General features: G+C 38.2%; 1 protein-coding gene across 1 annotated transcript; it reads left to right on the top strand.

The window, feature by feature from the left end:
* Positions 1 to 271: 271 nt before the first annotated feature.
* Positions 272 to 11,336, top strand: LOC140238768 (signal peptidase complex subunit 1-like). The gene is made up of 4 exons (XM_072318666.1): positions 272 to 415; positions 2,908 to 2,967; positions 5,167 to 5,253; positions 10,946 to 11,336. Exons 1-4 carry the CDS (start codon positions 383 to 385, stop codon positions 11,087 to 11,089), a joined length of 324 nt encoding a protein of 107 aa, XP_072174767.1. The 5' UTR covers positions 272 to 382; the 3' UTR covers positions 11,090 to 11,336.
* Positions 11,337 to 18,198: the final 6,862 nt, after the last annotated feature.

Raw genomic sequence — 18,198 nt, 5'->3', positions numbered from 1 at the left:
TCTAACCCTAATCCTAATCCTAACCCTAACCATCAAACCCTAACCCTTACCCTAACCCTAACCCCAACCCTGACCCTAACCCTAACCCTAACCATAACCAAAAACCCTAACCCAACGTTTTTCCCATAGGTTTAACACGCGCCATGCCCCAATCTGTGCCGTCTTAAAAAAAACGCACCCGGCAGAGAGCTCCATAAAGTTAAAAGAACAACAACAACGCCAGAATGGATTTTTGGTAATACACGTCACGCAAAGCGAAGACGAACACCTTCTACCCTTGCAGAAGATCAAGCCTTACACATAGATTCTAGTTGCAGACTTATCAAACGCTTCTAGCATTTGTGTTCTCCTCATTGTGGTTATCTGGGAGAATCTGTAGAAAATGGGCTTTTTAGACAGTATACCGACACATATGGTAAGCTAAATAAATGAAAGTCTGAGCGTATGCGTATTGTAGTCCCATATATTGCAATTTGTTTGAGGGTATACTAGTATTCTTCGATCGGGCAACGGCATGCGTGCAATGTTTCTCGGGGAAACTCGTCAATAGTCTTGCAGTGTTAAAAATGTAAATGTTGTAACGAAGAACTATTGGCATGATCGTGATATAGTTCTAGTCCCCACCGCTGCGTGTCCGTACTAGACTTCTAAATAAAACCCTACCTAACCTGCTAACCCTATTTACCCTAGTGACTAACCCTAGTATAACGCATTGGTGCACGCGCACTGCAGTGGGGGAGCGGTGGGGACTACTAGTAGTAGTATATCACGATTAGGCCTATACCGAATTATATTCTGGATCAAAAATTTGTCCTCTGGTGATTGGTTGAAAGGGCTTCACGTGATTACAGGTATTTTTAGCTATGTCAGAAAGTTGACACTCCATATCATAAGCAGTACTATTTGCAAAATGACGTCACTTCTACGGCATTTTGCAAATACTTTATACTATTTGCAAAATGATGTCACAAAGCAATTCGGAAACTGTGCGCAGCTCTGTACCCGTTTATATCCTGTAAAATGTAACAATTTCTATTAAAGCAATTGTAACGTCACAAATCAATTTTGACATTGCGCACTGCTCGAAGAGTCAGTCTGTGAAATGTATTACCCCCAATAATTTCTAACAAAACAATTGTGACGTCATAAAAACATTTTTTACATTGCGCGTTGCTTTGCACTGTGCGTCGCGCTTAAAACGAAATATCACAAAGCAGTTCTGACATCGTGTGCTGCTGCATGTAGGATCCCTTCACGACATCACCACATACGACTTCTCGCTTTGCATTTCCCCCATTTCCCCTTCTTTTGTTTGAATTTTTTATCCAAAATATAAAACAAATATACTTTGCCTAATTTCGAGTTTCTTGTTAAAACTATGGGCCTCGGTGCCTACAAAAGAACTATTCACTTCGGGGCTGCGCCCCTCAGTGAATAGTTCTTTTGGAGGCACCTCTGCCCATAGTTTTAACAAGAAACTCTCAAGGCCAAGTATATTTGTACCGTATACTATTGAATAGGCCTTCTATTGGAAATGTTGTTTAAAAAACGATTTTTGCCGAAACGGTTAAATCTGCGGAGTAACTAGTAGTAGCTGTTGTAGGCCTATTGAGTATTACTATTGGTTATAATTCACTTCATGATCACCATGCATTGCATTGTCTTACTCTTGACTTGAGTGTAAATTGCGCATTTAAAGAAAAAAAAAATTGTAGAAAAGCACTCGGAAAGTGCAGACCTCTGCCAACATGTCAGCATCTCATTTGCATGCAGTTTCCCCTATACTGTTATAGGAGCATTTAGCCGCATTCACACGTGCAAAAGACGGGTTTCCAAGCCATTCAGAAACTCATTTTTTTTTTGCAACAGTTCTGACGGACAGAAATTATCGGGTTGGGTTATCGATCACCAATGCTCAGAATTAGAAACTCAAGTAGAATTTATTTTGCAACTGTTCACATGTACAGAAATAACCCGCTAATTGCCGATTGAGATAATTGCCAAACTTGCAAATTGTTTGGGTCACACAGCGCGCTTCACTGCCTGCGCTTCCCTTTGCCCAATTAAGTGTTGCTTTAGCACGTCTCAAGTGATATGGTTCACATGCTGTTGTTATGGGGAGCAAAAGCTGTTATGTTATGATGTGTGCATTGAATGATGGGATATAAAAACTTGAGTTTCTAAACCCAACAGTTCACACATACTGGTGGGGCAAATTAGCACGCTAATTCAGAAATACGAGGAAGATTTCTTGGGTTTAGGATTGCGCTGCTGATAGCACTAATTTTCTGGGGGGGGGGGTTTTGTGTCCACACGTGCAAAAACCTCGAATTTGCTAGCAGGTTTCAAAACTCTAGTTTTGTTACCTGCTAATTTGTGTACGTGTAAATCCCCAGCTTTTTTTTTTTTTTTTACGTAATCGGCTTCTAGGTCTTGCCTGAGCAGAGCATGTGCTTTAATTATACTCAGTGATGACATTTCCTCGCAACTTGTAGTTGTATCTGGTCGTCTGGGATATGTTCTGCGGAGACTGCATCTGGCTTCATGGAATCCCCTTCTATGTACAGTAGGAGATCCTATAAAGTTAAAAAAATAAAGACTCCTCTGGACAGACGGATTTTTCTGTCACCACATTTTATTTACAGCTGCCTTTATCTAATGTGATTCATAGGCATCAAGAGAATGATTTATCTATTAATGCCATGACGTGTGGGCAATAGTTTTGTGTTATGTGCTTGATAGGAAGACTTGCCTCTGTACACATTGTGCACAGAACCTGAGCTTGTGAAAGATAGTGTCACTGTCAGTGCAGTGAAGATTTCTGATTTTCTTTTTTGTAAATTTTCATTTTATTATTGAAATGTCTAACCTTCGTACAATATTTCCCTACTTCATTTTCCACATCAGGACTTTAAAGGGCAGAAACTCGCAGAACAGATATTCCAAGCCATCATAGTCCTATTTGCGGTAAGCTGATTCAGATAAGGAGCTTTTTAGAGAGTACAATGTACAAACATTAAGCAACAAAATTTAATTCATTATGATAAAATCCAGTAAAGACAAAGTTCATATTCAAAAAAATTTTTAAAGAAGATTTTGTGTGTTCAAATCATTTACTCCTTTCATTTTGCATTCATTTTTACATTATTATTATTATTATTATTATTGTTGAATTATCATTATTATTATTATAATTATTGTAATTATTATTATTATTATTATCATTATAGTGATGAGGATGATGAGGATGTGCTTAGATATTTATGTTTACACACCTACATTGTACCTTTCATTTCTGTATCTACAATTAAATGGTTTTGTGTTAAATTTTAGAGGTCCAGGCATCCTTCCGTATCGTTTTATTACAGGAACAAGTGAGCATGAACTCCATTTTATATCATATTGTCTTTTAGCAAGAATAAAAGGAAAATAGTGCTAAGCCTGGCCCTATAATGATGATTGCAATCGAATCGTGACTTCATTCCATAGTAAGTAATATTCTAGTGTTCCTCAACAGTATTGTTTACAAGGGCTCTGGTAGAAACAAATATTATTGATTATAGTTGAAGTTTGAGGTATACATGTTATGGCAGTCCATTATTTGTTTAATTACGGTACTCAAATTGTTCCCTGTTTACTGTGAGACAACCAGCAAATTTCCTATATATTTACTGGAAATAACAGGATACCATGATATATCTTACAATTATCTTGTTAATGCCTAACACATGAATTTAGTGTGAAGAAAACATGAAAGGAAAAAGATTTACCTGCCTTTCATCTTTCATTTTCATTAATGTTTGTACATGCACAGATTGGACACCATAGAATTTTTTTTTTTTTTTTTTTTTTTTTTTGTAGGGGGGGGGGGTTGGTAAAGAACAGATTTAGATATGTGACTATTGTGTGTATTCCAATTTTTGATGACCAGTATTTTATTTTATTTTATTTTTTTGGCTGTTGTAGATATAGAGTGCGTATCAACAAAAAAAAAAAAAAAAAAAGGTAATCCAACTTTGGAGGGCTACTATTTCATAATTTTCAGCATTGGAGAGTTGGAGCATTGTTGGTTGTTACGAAAGACGAACTCTTCTTCTTTCCACTGGTACCTAATTATGTTAACAAATATCATGCATGACTGAGCACATCAACTCTACAGACAACAATGACAAATTGCGCTTTTTCCAAGTGTGCATGTTATTGTGAAGAAACAATGCATGTCTCACTGCATGGATGATACAATGAAAGTGGCCAGATAGGCCAGTCTGTACGAATGCAGGTTGGCCTGATGCAGGTTGGCCTGATGATTTGGCCACTTACATTGGCAGATCTCACCCATGCAGAAAGACATGCATTGTTCCTTCACAATAACACACAAACTTGGAAAAAGTGCAGTTTGTTGTTGTCTTTGAAGTTTATGTGCTCAGTCATGCATGATGTTTGTCAACATAATTAAGTATCAATGGAAAGAAGAAGAGTTTGTCTTTCCTCACAACCAACATTGTGCTCTCCATTGCTGACAATTATGAAATACATTGTAGTAGCCCTCCAAAGTTGGAATTTATCCCTTTTTTTATATGCACTGTATTTCTTTTTTTCCTGTTAAATTCTGTGTACTATTCCATTGCTTGTTTGCATCCTCATTTACCCTTAGACATATTTGATCTTGTAAGGTTTCAAAATAATTGATTATGATTTTAAAGGGTGTGTACAGTTCTGGTCGAGGTGAGGATTTAGCTTTTAACGTTTTGCGAGACATTCAGAAACCACTCTATGAGATGTCAAAGGGCATGCAATTCTAATGGGTATCAAAAGTTTATTTGATGAAAATCGGTTTTGAAATGGCTGAGATATCCAAAAACAAGGTAAAACAAAGAGATCCTAATAAAGTTGTAGCATGTCGCCTTTTATTATTATTATCACTTTTTTGGATATCTCGGCCATTTGAAAACCAATTTTTATCAAATAAATGTTGAATCCTTCTTAAAATGACACACTCTTTCATATTTCATAAGAGGTTTCTCATTATCTCACTTAAGAATGTTCAAAACATGAATCCCCACCTTAACCAGTACTGTACAGTCCCTTTAAAGTGAATAATTATAATGGTCACTGTAAGAGTGCACATAATTTTTTTTTTCTTTGCCTCTTCTTTCCTCTGAAAAGGTTGTCGGGTTCATCTGGGGTTATGTCTGTGAGCAGTTTGTGCAAACCGTTTACATTCTTGGTGCTGGATTTGTGCTTTCCTGCATTGTAAGTTGAGTCAGGCACTGGCGTAGCCGGTGGGGGGGGGGGGGGGGGGGGGGGGGGCGATGGGGGCGGTCGCCCCCCCTAAGATTTGGACCGGGGATTTGGGAGGCGGAAAAAAAAAAATGCGTGTATACTGTATGCATGCACATGAAGCGGGTCTCCTTTGCAACCTTTCATCAAATAAGATTTTTTTTTTGAATATTTCACTCAAAGTGTGCACCAGATCGTTGAATTTCAATTCAAAATATGCAAAATCTCTTGTGCTTGGGAGGGGGATACCCCCTCCCAAACCCTCCCCCTCTGTGCCTCTTTCCCTAGCTTAGTACACTTTTTAGATTTGCACAAAAATTATGAATAATTCTGAGTGCACAAGACTTATCACTTATATTCCGAAAACTCAAGGTTCCCTCATGTATAAGGGGAGTTTCCCCTTTTAATCGACCCTTTCCTCCCTCAGTCCCCCCCCCCCATCAGTTAGTTTTTTTTTTTTTTTTTTGTGCTTTCCCAAATGTTGATTCCATTAAATATGCGTATACGAGATATCTCAATTTCAACCTTAAAAAGGCAAAAGCTCCATCGGAAGGGAAGGGTGGAGATAACACTCGCCCACGCCTTCTCCCTGCTCGCCCACCCCCCCCCCTTCCGCCATGCATAGAAGTAGACTGTGGCTATACCCAGATCGCTTTATTTCAATTCTAAAAACGCAAAAGCTCCGCGAGCGGGAGGGGAAATCCCCTGTTGCGACACGGATTGTCGCCCCTACACGGATTGTCGCCTCCTGCTCGGGGCGACAATCCGTGACGGGCGTTGGCGGCACGGATTGTCGCCCGCCCTCGAAGCACATTTTGCTGGGTAATATCGTTCTGGACATAATCATTGAAATACTAACACATAACTTACATGGCTACATCCATGCAAACATGCCATGTAAAAAGTCATGGTGAGGTTTCAAGGAAGTGTGTATGTGCGCGTGCATATGATAATTTAGTGTCCGTTTGTCTGTGTGTGTGTGTGTGTGTGTGTGTGTGTGTGTGTGTGTGTGATGGAAGAATGTGTTTATTATGTCAGTTTTTTGCGTATGTGTTTTTTAGCTGCGCGTATAGGTAGGGATAACTAGTAAGCTGTTGCTGATTTGTATAATTATGAATTCGGAGTGGAGCTTGCGTGCGGGCAGATGCTGCTTTTCTGCATACGGTCCATTATGTCTTATTTATCAACATTGGGAAATCGTTTCATCAGGAAGGAATGTGGTATCGGTTCGGGTGTGCGTCGGTATGTGGGAAGGGGGTTACATTTCGTTATTGCAAAAGTTTGTTACTCTGAAGGCTCATTCGTCCGAAGGCTCATTATTCCGAAGGTTCGTTATTCCGAATTTCATTTTTGGATCAACGAACCTCTAGGTATAGGGAATTGTGTGTTTCGGATATTAAAATGAAGCCTCGGAAAAAACGAAACTTCGGAATAACGGAACCTTCGTGTGTGAGTGTGTGTGTGTGTGTGTGTGTGTGTGTGTGTATTTGGGTTGGTGAATGTGGGTGTGGGATGATTTAGGTTTTGTTTCATCAGGGGTTGGTGGGTTAGGGATTGGATTTGAAGAAGGATAGTTATAAATGGTATGACAGATGTTGGTAGGATTTAATATTTAGGATAGATGTAGGCCCTAGATTTGTTTCGGATGTGGAGGGGAGGGGGTGGTCGGGTTTTTTATGACAGATTTCTAGATTCGTGTAATATATTTGTGTTTTTTTTATGTATATGCCCTTGTAAGTAAGAAGGTGTTACATGATCCAAACCAATGTATTCAAGGAATATAGGTTTGGTAGGGCCCTACACGTCAAAACTTTCTCGTGAAGAAATTGTTCGTAGGGTTGGTCTACAATCGAGTTATCTATGTTGAAGTGAGATTATTTGTGGTATAAATTGACAAATGGATTTGTTTCTGTTTCGAATTGCCATTTGTAACTTTTTTTTTTCATGTTACACCCAGAATGAGTCGATTTATGAATGATTTGAATGAAATCAATGAATATCAATTAAAAAAGTGTTGAGTTGGTTTATTTGCATTATGAGGATTTGTTTGAGTGTTACTTGGTGTTTGTTTGTATTACGTATGTATTAGCGGTGTGCAATGGCAGTTCGTTTGTGCTAAAATCAACTAACGATTGACAATTTTTTTACGGCGTGTGGAAATTATTCGCTCATGCATAAAGCATGCCAAACCTATTCTGGGACAAAGAATAGTGGTATGGACGTTCTAGTTTATAAGACTGATGGAAGAAAATGACTGCAGTGAAAAATGAACAAAGACAAATAACATTTGGGGAGGGTACCTCCCTCGTATGTATTTTCTCTCGGTCTCTCTCTCGCCTAGCCTGCCTCACCGCTGATATTGGTTCACACACCCATGCTATTTTTAGATCAACGCTGGTGTGATTTTTTTTAACACGTGCTCATACACTCTGAAGGCGCGTTTGTATTGCCACAGTAGCGCCGCTATATTCCACATACACACGTAAGCATACAGGCACACGTATACACACAGACAAACAAACCACTACCACTATGACCACCACACATGCACAGTTTCTACATATTGTATTATTATACTCCAAACACACACACACACACACACAACACACACACACAACAAATCATACACATCACATATCATGCAGCTCACAATACACACACACACACACCCACACACACACACACACACACACACACACATAACTTACCAGTCATACCCATCCCACCAAAGCTTAACACCGGAGGAACCACCCCGAGCCCGGGGCGACAATCTGTGACGGGGCGACAATCCGTGTCGCAACAATTTTTTTGCCAACACGGATTGTCGCCTTCGAGGTCAAAAACTGGGAACTGCACAAGCGTCACGGATTGTCGCCAGGCGACAATCCGTGTAGGGGGCGACAATCCGTGCCGCCAGCGCCCGTCACGGATTGTCGCCCCGAGCAGGAGGCGACAATCCGTGTAGGGGCGACAATCTGTGTCGCAACATCCCCCTTCCCCTAAGCTCTACCTCACTAGACTTTATACATACACACAGATGGTGCACATTCGGAATAAGAGCTAAATTCCGTGATTTTAACACTTCGATGAAAAAGTATTGCACCAAAAATTTGCACTAGATCGCTGAATTTCAGGTCTGAAAACACAAAATCACGTTGTGTGGCAGGGGATATGCCCCTATATCTACACCCTCGTGTGCATGCTTTTTCTGTTTGATTGCTGAACAGACAGCGTTCATGATATTCAGTGTAAGAATTAATACAAGAAGATTATTTAAAAGATACCATTTTATAGGCAGATTGTGCAATAATAATCTACACTAAAATATACTGCAACCTTAAACAAGTGGGACTGTTTCAACTCGTTAAAACACGCAAAAACATGCATCAAATTGCACCATTTGCAACATCAAAATGCAAAAAGTTCTCCCACACCTTCCCCTCCCCCCTCGCTCGCTCCGCTCGTTCGGGTTCAGTCGCGTTCATGATATTCAGTAAAAAAAATTAATAAAAGAAGTGTATTTAAATCATGCCATATTACAGGCAAATTGTTCAATGATAATCTACATCAAGATATACTGCAACCTTAAACAAGTGGGACTGTTTCAACTCGTTAAATCACGCAAAAACATGCATCAAATTGCACCATTTGCAACATCAAAATGCAAAAAGTTCTTACCGTGGGAGGGGGGACACCCCCTCCCACACCCTCCCCTCCCCCTTCGCTCGCTCCGCTCGCTCGGGTTCAGTCGCGTTCATGATATTCAGTGAAAAGAATTAATACTAGAAGTGTATTTAAATGATACCATTTTATAGGCAAATTTTTCAATAATAATCTACACCAAATATACTGCTACCTTAACCCGTTGAGGACGGACTGATTTTGCTACAACACGCATTTCCCATAGACCCCTGCCCGAGTATACTCGGGACTCGTCCTCAACGGGTTAAACAAGTGGGACTGTTTCACGTCGATAAAACGCGCAAAAACATGCATCAAATTGCACCATTTGCAACATCAAAATGCAAAAAGTTCTTACCGTGGGAGGGGGGACACCCCCTCCCACACCCTCCACTCCCCCCGCGCTCGCTCCGTTCGCTCGGGTTCAGTCGCGTTCATGATATTCAGTGAAAAAAATTAATACAAGAAGTGTATTTAAATCATACCATATTATAGGCAAATTGTTCAATGATAATCTACAGTAAAGTATACTGCAACCTTAAACAAGTGGGACTGTTTCAACTCGTTAAAACACGCAAAAACATGCATCAAATTGCACCATTTGCAACATCAAAACGCAAAAAGTTCTTACCGTGGGAGGGGGGACATCCCCCTCCCACACCCTCCCCTCCCCCTTTGCTCTCTCCGCTCTCTCGGGTTCAGTCGCGTTCATGATTTTCAGTGAAAAGAATTGATACTAGAAGTGTATTTAAATGATACCATTTTATAGGCAAATTGTTCAATAATAATCTACACTAAAATTTACTGCTACCTTAAACAAGTGGGACTGTTTCACGTCGATAAAACGCGCAAAAACAAGCATCAAATTGCACTATTTGCAACATCAAAATGCAAAAAGTTCTCACCGTGGGAGGGGGGACACCCCCCTCCCACACCCTCCCCTCCCCCTCGCTCGCTCCGCTCGGTCGGGTTCAGTCGCGTTCATGATTCAGTGAAAAGAATTGATACAAGAAGGGTATTTAAATTATACCATTTTACAGGCAAATTGTTCAATAATAATCGACATCAAAATAAACTGCTACCTTAAACAAGTGGGACTGTTTCACGTCGATAAAATGCGCAAAAACATGCATCAAATTGCACCATTTACAACATCAAAATGCAAAAAGTTCTTACCGTGGGAGGGGGGACAACCCCCTCCCACACCCTCCCCCCCCCCTCGCTCGCTCCGCTCGCTTCGCTCCCTCCCCCCCCCCCCCCCCCTAAGATGAAATCCTGGCTACACCGTTGGAGTCAGGTTGTATTATTTTTTTTTCTCCTGGAGGCGCACACAGTTATCAATTATTGTACCATTGTATCACATGTATTTTTCTTTTCTTTTCTTTTCTTTCTTCTTCTTTTGTTACTGTTAACGCTGATTTTGTTAATGTTATTGTGTTTTCTAATCTATTTGTATGAGTAGCAAAGTGCGCTTAGAAACGTCAGTATGAAGCGCCATATAAATGCAATTATTATTATTATTATTATTATTATTATTTCAACTGCATTCTTTTACCTGATGGAATTTTACTTGGCAGAATTAAGTTAAAGAAAAAAAAGTGCAGTGCTATTTTAATGCCTATAATAGACATCAAAATACTTGGAAACTGTAACAGAGCACTTTGTTGATTAGTTTCTAAGGGTAAGATTAAGATCAAAGGCAAAGGGTCACATTCTGAAATTATGATATATTTTCATATGGGGAAAAAAGAAAAACCCTACAAAATGTCTGCAGAGAAATTTTCTTCTACCTATTGTATTTCTTTCCCCCTTGTCCTTGACTGAGAAAATATTACAGTTATATAGATAGCAAGAATGATGATAATAATGATTGATAGGAATTATAATACATGTAGCAATATCTTCTTGTGTGGCATCATTCTGCCATGATGCTCAAAGTACTCACATCTGTTAATATAAGTTATTTTTCTTTAATCTATTCAAGTTGACACTGCCGCCATGGCCAATGTACAGAAGAAATCCAGTGCAATGGCAGAAGCCGCGACTAGAGCCACGTGTCTACGAACAGCCAGAAAGTACGCAGGTGACATCAAGGAAAGCGGGGAAACGGAAAGAGAAGTCCAAGTAGAAGTGTGCGACAGGTCACCTGTTTCATTTTGATTTATGTCATTTCTCAAAAGCCAACATTGTCACATTTGAAGCCTGTCTCACAAATTGTAGCATAGTCCTCACCTGTATCACAGACATTTACTGCAATGTTGTATATGCACCATGCTCTTTTGTACATATAAGTGGTACATTTCCTGTTCACAAACGTTTGTAGAATATAAAGAGGAAGATAGAAACAGAAGCTTTTGCATATAAGGCAAACTTGTACAGTGAAACCCCGTTATAACGAGGTCCGTGGGACCGCCGATATTACCTCGTTATAACCGGTACCTCGTTATAACCGTACGCATCAAAAACAAAGAAAAACATAAGCACGACGTCATAATATACCCAACAATGAAAGTTAAGAACATCCTTTGCGCTGTTATTACACAATTATGGATCATTATTATCGAGAGAATAAAGGGAAATTATTTGTGAATTAGGCGAAAAAGTCGGGGTTGAAATAGGTTAATTCTTTATTTTTCTTCCGAAAATCTCTTCGCATAATAGTGCACCTTATGTTCTTGAGAAGTATAGGCCTATATTATATTAAAATCACATTGTATGAAATGCGTTGTTTACCGTAACTTGCGAGGTATTTTACGCTGTTGGTGTCAAGCGGGAATGCGATAATTTCATGAATCATTTCGGCTGTATTCTTATACAATGTATGATCGTTGCGCCCGAAAGGATTAAAATGCGATGTTTATTTTCTTCCGAAAATCTCTTCGCGTTTTGTTCATCCGTTCTTGAAAAATAAGCGACAGGATTGAATTTAGAAGGTTGTGATCCTTTTTACGCAGATTTGTTCCTCATAGACCATTCTGAAAGAAAGAAAATCTTCATTGTGAAATGCGTTGTTAAGATTGTGATAATGAACAAACCCAGATCTATTCAAATTTTTAAATGCGTTTGTTTCTTTTTCTGAACACCGACTAAGTAGCTTAACATGCGTTATTCAACTATTTTTACGCTACTGTCAACCGTCGAGATCGCGATGATGTGGTCTGACCTATAACATTACGCACGCGTGTGATCTCGCGAAAAAGAAAATCGAGTGATTATGTTTAATAATTTAGTAGGAATATCGAATGGTATTAATGTGGGTTGTTTTTTTTTTTTGCGTGGTTTAAAAGAAAACATGGAAGGAACCGTTCTCTGCAAAACGGGAAAAAGGCATGGATAGCGTGAATTCGATTTTCAATGTTTCATTTGTCTCGTGTTTGAAAAGCGGCAAGTCAAGAAATGGTACCTCGTTATATCCGATCAAATTTCTTATGTTTTTCTTTATCATGATGCGCCGAAAATGTCCTCGTTATAACCGGAATCTCGTTATAACCGAACTCGTTACAACCGATTCGTTTTGCCATAGGTTTACTCGCAAAGGAAAACGGGACCGACGCGATCACCTCGTTATAAGCGGTTCCTCGTTATAACCGAACTCGTTATAACGGGGTTTCACTGTACAAGTGATGATCTAGCAGCACCCTAAAGCAGCCAATGTGGTGTTCTATGAGAATCCCATGACAGGGTCATGTCACTGACATCATCCAATGCTGCACACTGGCACTGGTCTGACAGTCCCTGACCAGTACAAATCACTGTAATTTTTTCAGGAATGGACTAGTAAAAGATAGAAAAACTGGGTTCCTACCAGTCCAAGTGACAGGTTGGACCAGTAGGAAAAAAAATGGGGTAGTGTGCAGCTCCGCATCATCTATAAACATTTGAATTTCTAGGCGTTCAAACTGTCATTTTAACATGATATAATTGTTCCCTTCATGGCTCTCTCCAAATATATGCATGATATTGTGATCTGATGTTGGCTCAATAATTTTGTCTATTCCTTTCTAAAACGTTGAGATGAGCAAGATCTTGAAAGAGCAAAAATATGAAGGGTGAGTTCAGCTGATGTGACAGTCATGTGGTTTAGGGTTCAGGAAAAGGTCACTGGTGCCAGTGGATCTTACTGTAGATACTCCTATCATTATTTAATTTTCATGAATGTGGGACTCATTTGTTTCTCTGATATAATACTATTTCTCTAAATGCATTGCTCCCAGATATAACATAACCATCAGTAGTAAGGTTCCCCAAGTTATAATCCTCATTAATTTCGATCAATACAAACAAAAGAGAAAAGAAATAGACTATTGGCAGTATGTCATAAAAATTTATTGAAAAAAGTACATGTACATACACTGTTTTGCAAAAATCAAATTAAAGTCAGAGTGTAACAAATGCAGGTGACGTGAATCATGTGTCCCGAAGACCTGTTTAGAGCTAAAACACCATGTAGGCTGACATGTTTATCTTTAAATGATCATTACTTCTCAGTATTCGATCGATGTTACTGACAATTTTACTGAGCTTTTGCTTGTGTTTATCAACTGTCATTGAAGTAATTCAAAGTAATCACTTTTGTCTACTTTAGGCAAGAATTATTTGGCACAGTACTTCAGCGGGTGATTTTTGAAACATGTAACACTGCGAGCCAGATGGTTTTAACCGCAATGTATGCATCTCAGTTTGACCAGAATCCCAAATTGCCTTCTGCCAGGGTAAACTACAGAAAGTAGGGGGAACAGTGATGGTTGCACTTTTTTTTTTGTGTGCAACAGCATTCATTATACATTACAATTTGCTATCACATACAAAGTAGTTCTCATCACTTGAACTTGCCAATATGTCTTGTCTGTAACTATATTTGAACCGTAATATTTGTCCTTTAAAAAAAAAAAAAATGTTGCAAATTTCAGAATGAAATAAAATTCTATCATGTCAAGGTGAATCAAGTCTGAAACTATGTTTTAGTGGTTAGAAGTACAAGCAACCAAGATGGAAACTACATGTATTATGTGCACATACTACAGATTAGACTGTTACATTACAAGCAGAAAACCTATTGGTATTTATGAGTGAATTCAGATTTAAATCTGGGAAATTTAAAAACAAAGGGAGTACATTTTAATCGTAAACTTTATGCTAAAAATGTATCTATTACCTTGTCTGTATAAACATATGCACTGCCCTTCCCGAGGGACCCTGCCATCATTACCCAACATTACAGGGTGCTACATAAGCACTTGCCCGATTGCACGAGTGAACAATGAACTTGCCCGGGTGAACAAATGCTGGCCCAAAGTGGGCAAGCAAAAAGTTTTGAAGCCATCTTTTTTCACTTATTCCCCCAACAAAAATGCAGAAAGTCAGCCATAGAGAAGCCCAAAGATAATGGCTGTTAAGTAATGCAACACACTTTATACAGTACATGTACAGTTGTAACTATGCACAAGCCAGTCGCCATAGTAGCATACTAACAGTGTCTGGTTGGGCTAGTACAGTTGTAAATCTCATTTCAACAACTTTCCAACACTTACATGAAGAAGCCCCAGTGCAAACAGCAACACTTGATCAGACCAAGTTTGTTACTTCATTGACGATTGTGTTGAAGTAGGCAATACAATAGAATTTGTGCTGTTTATTCAGATGATTGTGTTTTATTAAACCCTTACTAGATTTATTTCGTTATATTTGGGACTTTCTTTTCGGGCATTTGTTTTGCAGCAAATGTGAAAATCTGCCTGCCTGACTGGGCAAGTGGCAAAGTGAAGTTATGTAGCACCCTGCATTACATTGTACTAGCATATATGTACACCTGGATCAAGATGGATATTGAAGGTAAGACATTGTGTGCGAGGAATACAGACCTTTGTAAAACTCTCCAGTGTGCCACATACCACTTGCATAAAACAAAACGAATTGCGGGAAGATGGAATTACAGTCAACCTCCCCTTCATCAGATCCAAAGAGCTTGGAGAAAATCCTTTGACTTTCATGAATAAATTTTGACATACACAATAGATTTAACATAAGTTTACATCCATCCAGGGGTAAAATTTTCCTTCAGCTTAGGTTGACTTGGATGAGGTTGACTTTATAACCTCCATCTTTCATTTCTTATTGCCCAAATAGCACAGAACGCTGTCAAGATGGACATGTTTTCTACATCAAGAGATTCCCTCTGGGTAGTAAGACATCTTCAGAAACAAGCAATTGCCATAGAAACAAGGATGTTCTGTACAAGTAATTCAGCAAAACGGCCAAATCGTCATCACATCTCTGTCATTACCACAAACACAATTCGTGACGGCATCATTCAAAATATAATACACGCAGAGGGAGAAGCTTGTGAGAATAGACGCCTTTACTTTATAAAATTAACATGTAGCAGCAATATACAATACTGACTGCATAGAATTACTTGCATTTGCAATCAAGAAGGCTGAGAGGTGTATCAAAATTGAAAGACTTTGGAGTTGTCATGAATACAATCAACACACAAATCAAGTGGATGTGAAATTTTCCTGGCATTCATACGCGTGTGTTGGGTGACTCTTGAAATACTGTACATACGAATGAAGCTTGTTTTGCGTAATGCACCTATGGCATTCTTAAAGGACAAGTTCACCTTCATTAACATAAGGATTGAGAGAATGTAGCAATATTAGTAGAACACATCATTGAAAGTTTGAGGAAAATCGGACAATCGTTCAAAAGTTATGAATTTTTGAAGTTTTTGTGCAGTCACCGCTGGATGAGAAGACTACTGCCGTGTATGATGTCACATGCGTACAACAATATAAGAAAAATATAAAGAGAATTTCACAAAATTTCATCTTTTGAAAAAAGTACACATTCCCTTGACTCGTATACTGACATAGGTTATGGGTAATATTATTCCCATTGCCTTTAGAAAGAGGCAAGCCAAGTGCTCTTTTATTATGCGAAAAAAGTGAAAATATGTTGAATTTTCTTTACATTTTCTTTATACTGTTGTACTCGTATGACATCACGAGCCTTAGTAGTCTCCTCATCCAGCGGTTCCAACACAAAAGTTTTAAAAATTCATAACTTTTGCATCGATTGTCCAATTTTCCTCAAACTTTCTCTGATGTGTTCTACTAATATTGCTGCATTCTCTCAATCCTTATGTTAATGAAGGTGAACTTGTCCTTTAAAGCAATAACTATTTTTATTGTTTGCCTTCAGAGGTGAGACTTGCTGTTTTAATAATAATAGCGAGACTCTTGTAGAGCGCACATTTCTACCTAAAAAAGATACTCAAGGCGCTATAGAACAGAGTACATATTGTGTCACGTTACAACAGTATCACAGAAAATAATAAGACAATAAACCAACAAACAATATATACGTACACATACATTACATACAGGCATACAATATTGTCAATTCAAATTAAAAATATACGTCTTGAGATTCTTTTTGAAACTATCAATGGAAGATGCTTATATCATTTCAAACTTATAAATTCCGTTACTTCACTATATACAATATATACCTCATATTCATTTATACAGTGATAATAATGATTATGGATGTTAGTAAAATATATGAATGTTAGTAAAATATATCCATGTATTATCTACTGAATACCTGCTGTACACATTAAAGGTAAAGAGCAGTTTGTTTTCTTCTCCACTATGGTTGAAACATTTTCAGCACATCAGTACACCTAGCAAATATTGATGCAAACAGCACTATCCTGACGAAACAATGCATATTACAGTGTATATATATCTTTGTTAGTATAGAAGAATGTGCTTAATCTTAATCTATACATGAAACTACCACAAGATGAATGCTAATCATGACTGACAATTTGGTATTTTTTTAAATGTTACTGGATAGACATATAATCAAACACACTTTATGCTGTGCATAATTTCCACACACTTAGATAGTATACTGAAATACACAGCAAACCTGGTTCACTGCAGGTAGTACTGGTCTCTTATTTGGCATAATTAGCTGGCAATGACCTATACACATATACATTTACTACTAAAAATAGAAAGAATACTTTCTTTTTTTTTCTCTAAAGAGATGTTATAGTTTGGTTGAGATGGGATTCAGGTTTCATGAGGGTTATTTTGCAAGTAATTAGAAACCACGTTTATGAAATATTAATATTTGAGAGCATGCAATTCTAAGAGGAATTAGAAGTTTATTGACAAATATTGGTGTTCAATGGCAGAGATACACATATGCAAACCAAAGTGCTTTAAAAAAAAAAAAGAGTCCCACCTTTTATTACAACCTTTTTGTCTTACTTTGTTTTTTCACCAAATAAACCTTTGATTCCTCTTAGAATGATATGCCCTTCTGTATTTCAACTTCCTGGTTTCTCCTCATCTTGCAAAGAGTTAATTACAAAACATGAATCCCCATCTAAGCCAATACTTCACCATCACTTTAGAGATTTAATACCACATTTTGAAAGACATATCAATGAATCATGTACCAACTCATGCATCCCTTTAAAGATTTAATACATTTTGAAAGACATATAAATGAATTATGTACCAATTCATGCCCGCTTGATTGCCTTTTAACACCTTTATGTTGCTTGAACCACATCAATCACTTTCAGAACATACATAAGGTCCAAAAAATGGCCCATATCATTGTCTATGAATTACAAATACATGCATAGTACATGCTGAAGTTGACTGGAATAGAGTTCATACAGTGTATAACAAATCACAGAATTGCATAAGTTTCCTCATAATTGAAATTCAACAGTTATAGAATTGCAAAGTGCAAGTATATGTAGCATATATGAACATCATGTTTGTGATCAATATCTTTGCTTCTCCAGTCACTTTCCAGAGTGTGATACTTCAGTTCTACATTTACTACAATCGAATGGAAAGAATGCAAGTTATCTTCATTTCATTCAAAGAAACTCAAAACAAAAAATCTAGTGAAGATTTGTATGTACAGTTGAACCTCTCGTATCCAGACAAGTCGAGACCGGGGCTCATCCGGATAAGGGATTTGGCCGGATACGGGAGACTCGATGCTTTATACATGTACATATACATACACATGTACTGATGTAGCCCATTGTAGTACCACATGTAGTAATGTGTATACTGCAACCTTTTCATTGTTACACTCAGTAACAGACCCCAAAATAGAGGTTCGTGTTTGCAAGAATGAAATCATTTTCTTTTATAAATTCTTGGAATGATTTACCTAAATAATTATTAAGATATGTAT

Source organism: Diadema setosum, chromosome 15 (assembly GCF_964275005.1).
Source record: "Diadema setosum chromosome 15, eeDiaSeto1, whole genome shotgun sequence".
In the NCBI taxonomy this organism is placed as follows: Eukaryota; Metazoa; Echinodermata; class Echinoidea; order Diadematoida; family Diadematidae; genus Diadema; species Diadema setosum.
Note: the sequence above shows the minus strand (reverse complement) of the source record. Positions and strands in the feature narration are given on the sequence as shown.

Coding starts and splice junctions, on each gene's coding strand:
- LOC140238768 (XM_072318666.1), top strand. CDS start 383: ATGGGCTTTTTAGACAGTATACCGACACATATG. Junction 2,968..5,166: donor CCATCATAGTCCTATTTGCG/GTAAGCTGATTC, acceptor TCCTCTGAAAAG/GTTGTCGGGTTCATCTGGGG. Junction 5,254..10,945: donor GATTTGTGCTTTCCTGCATT/GTAAGTTGAGTC, acceptor AATCTATTCAAG/TTGACACTGCCGCCATGGCC.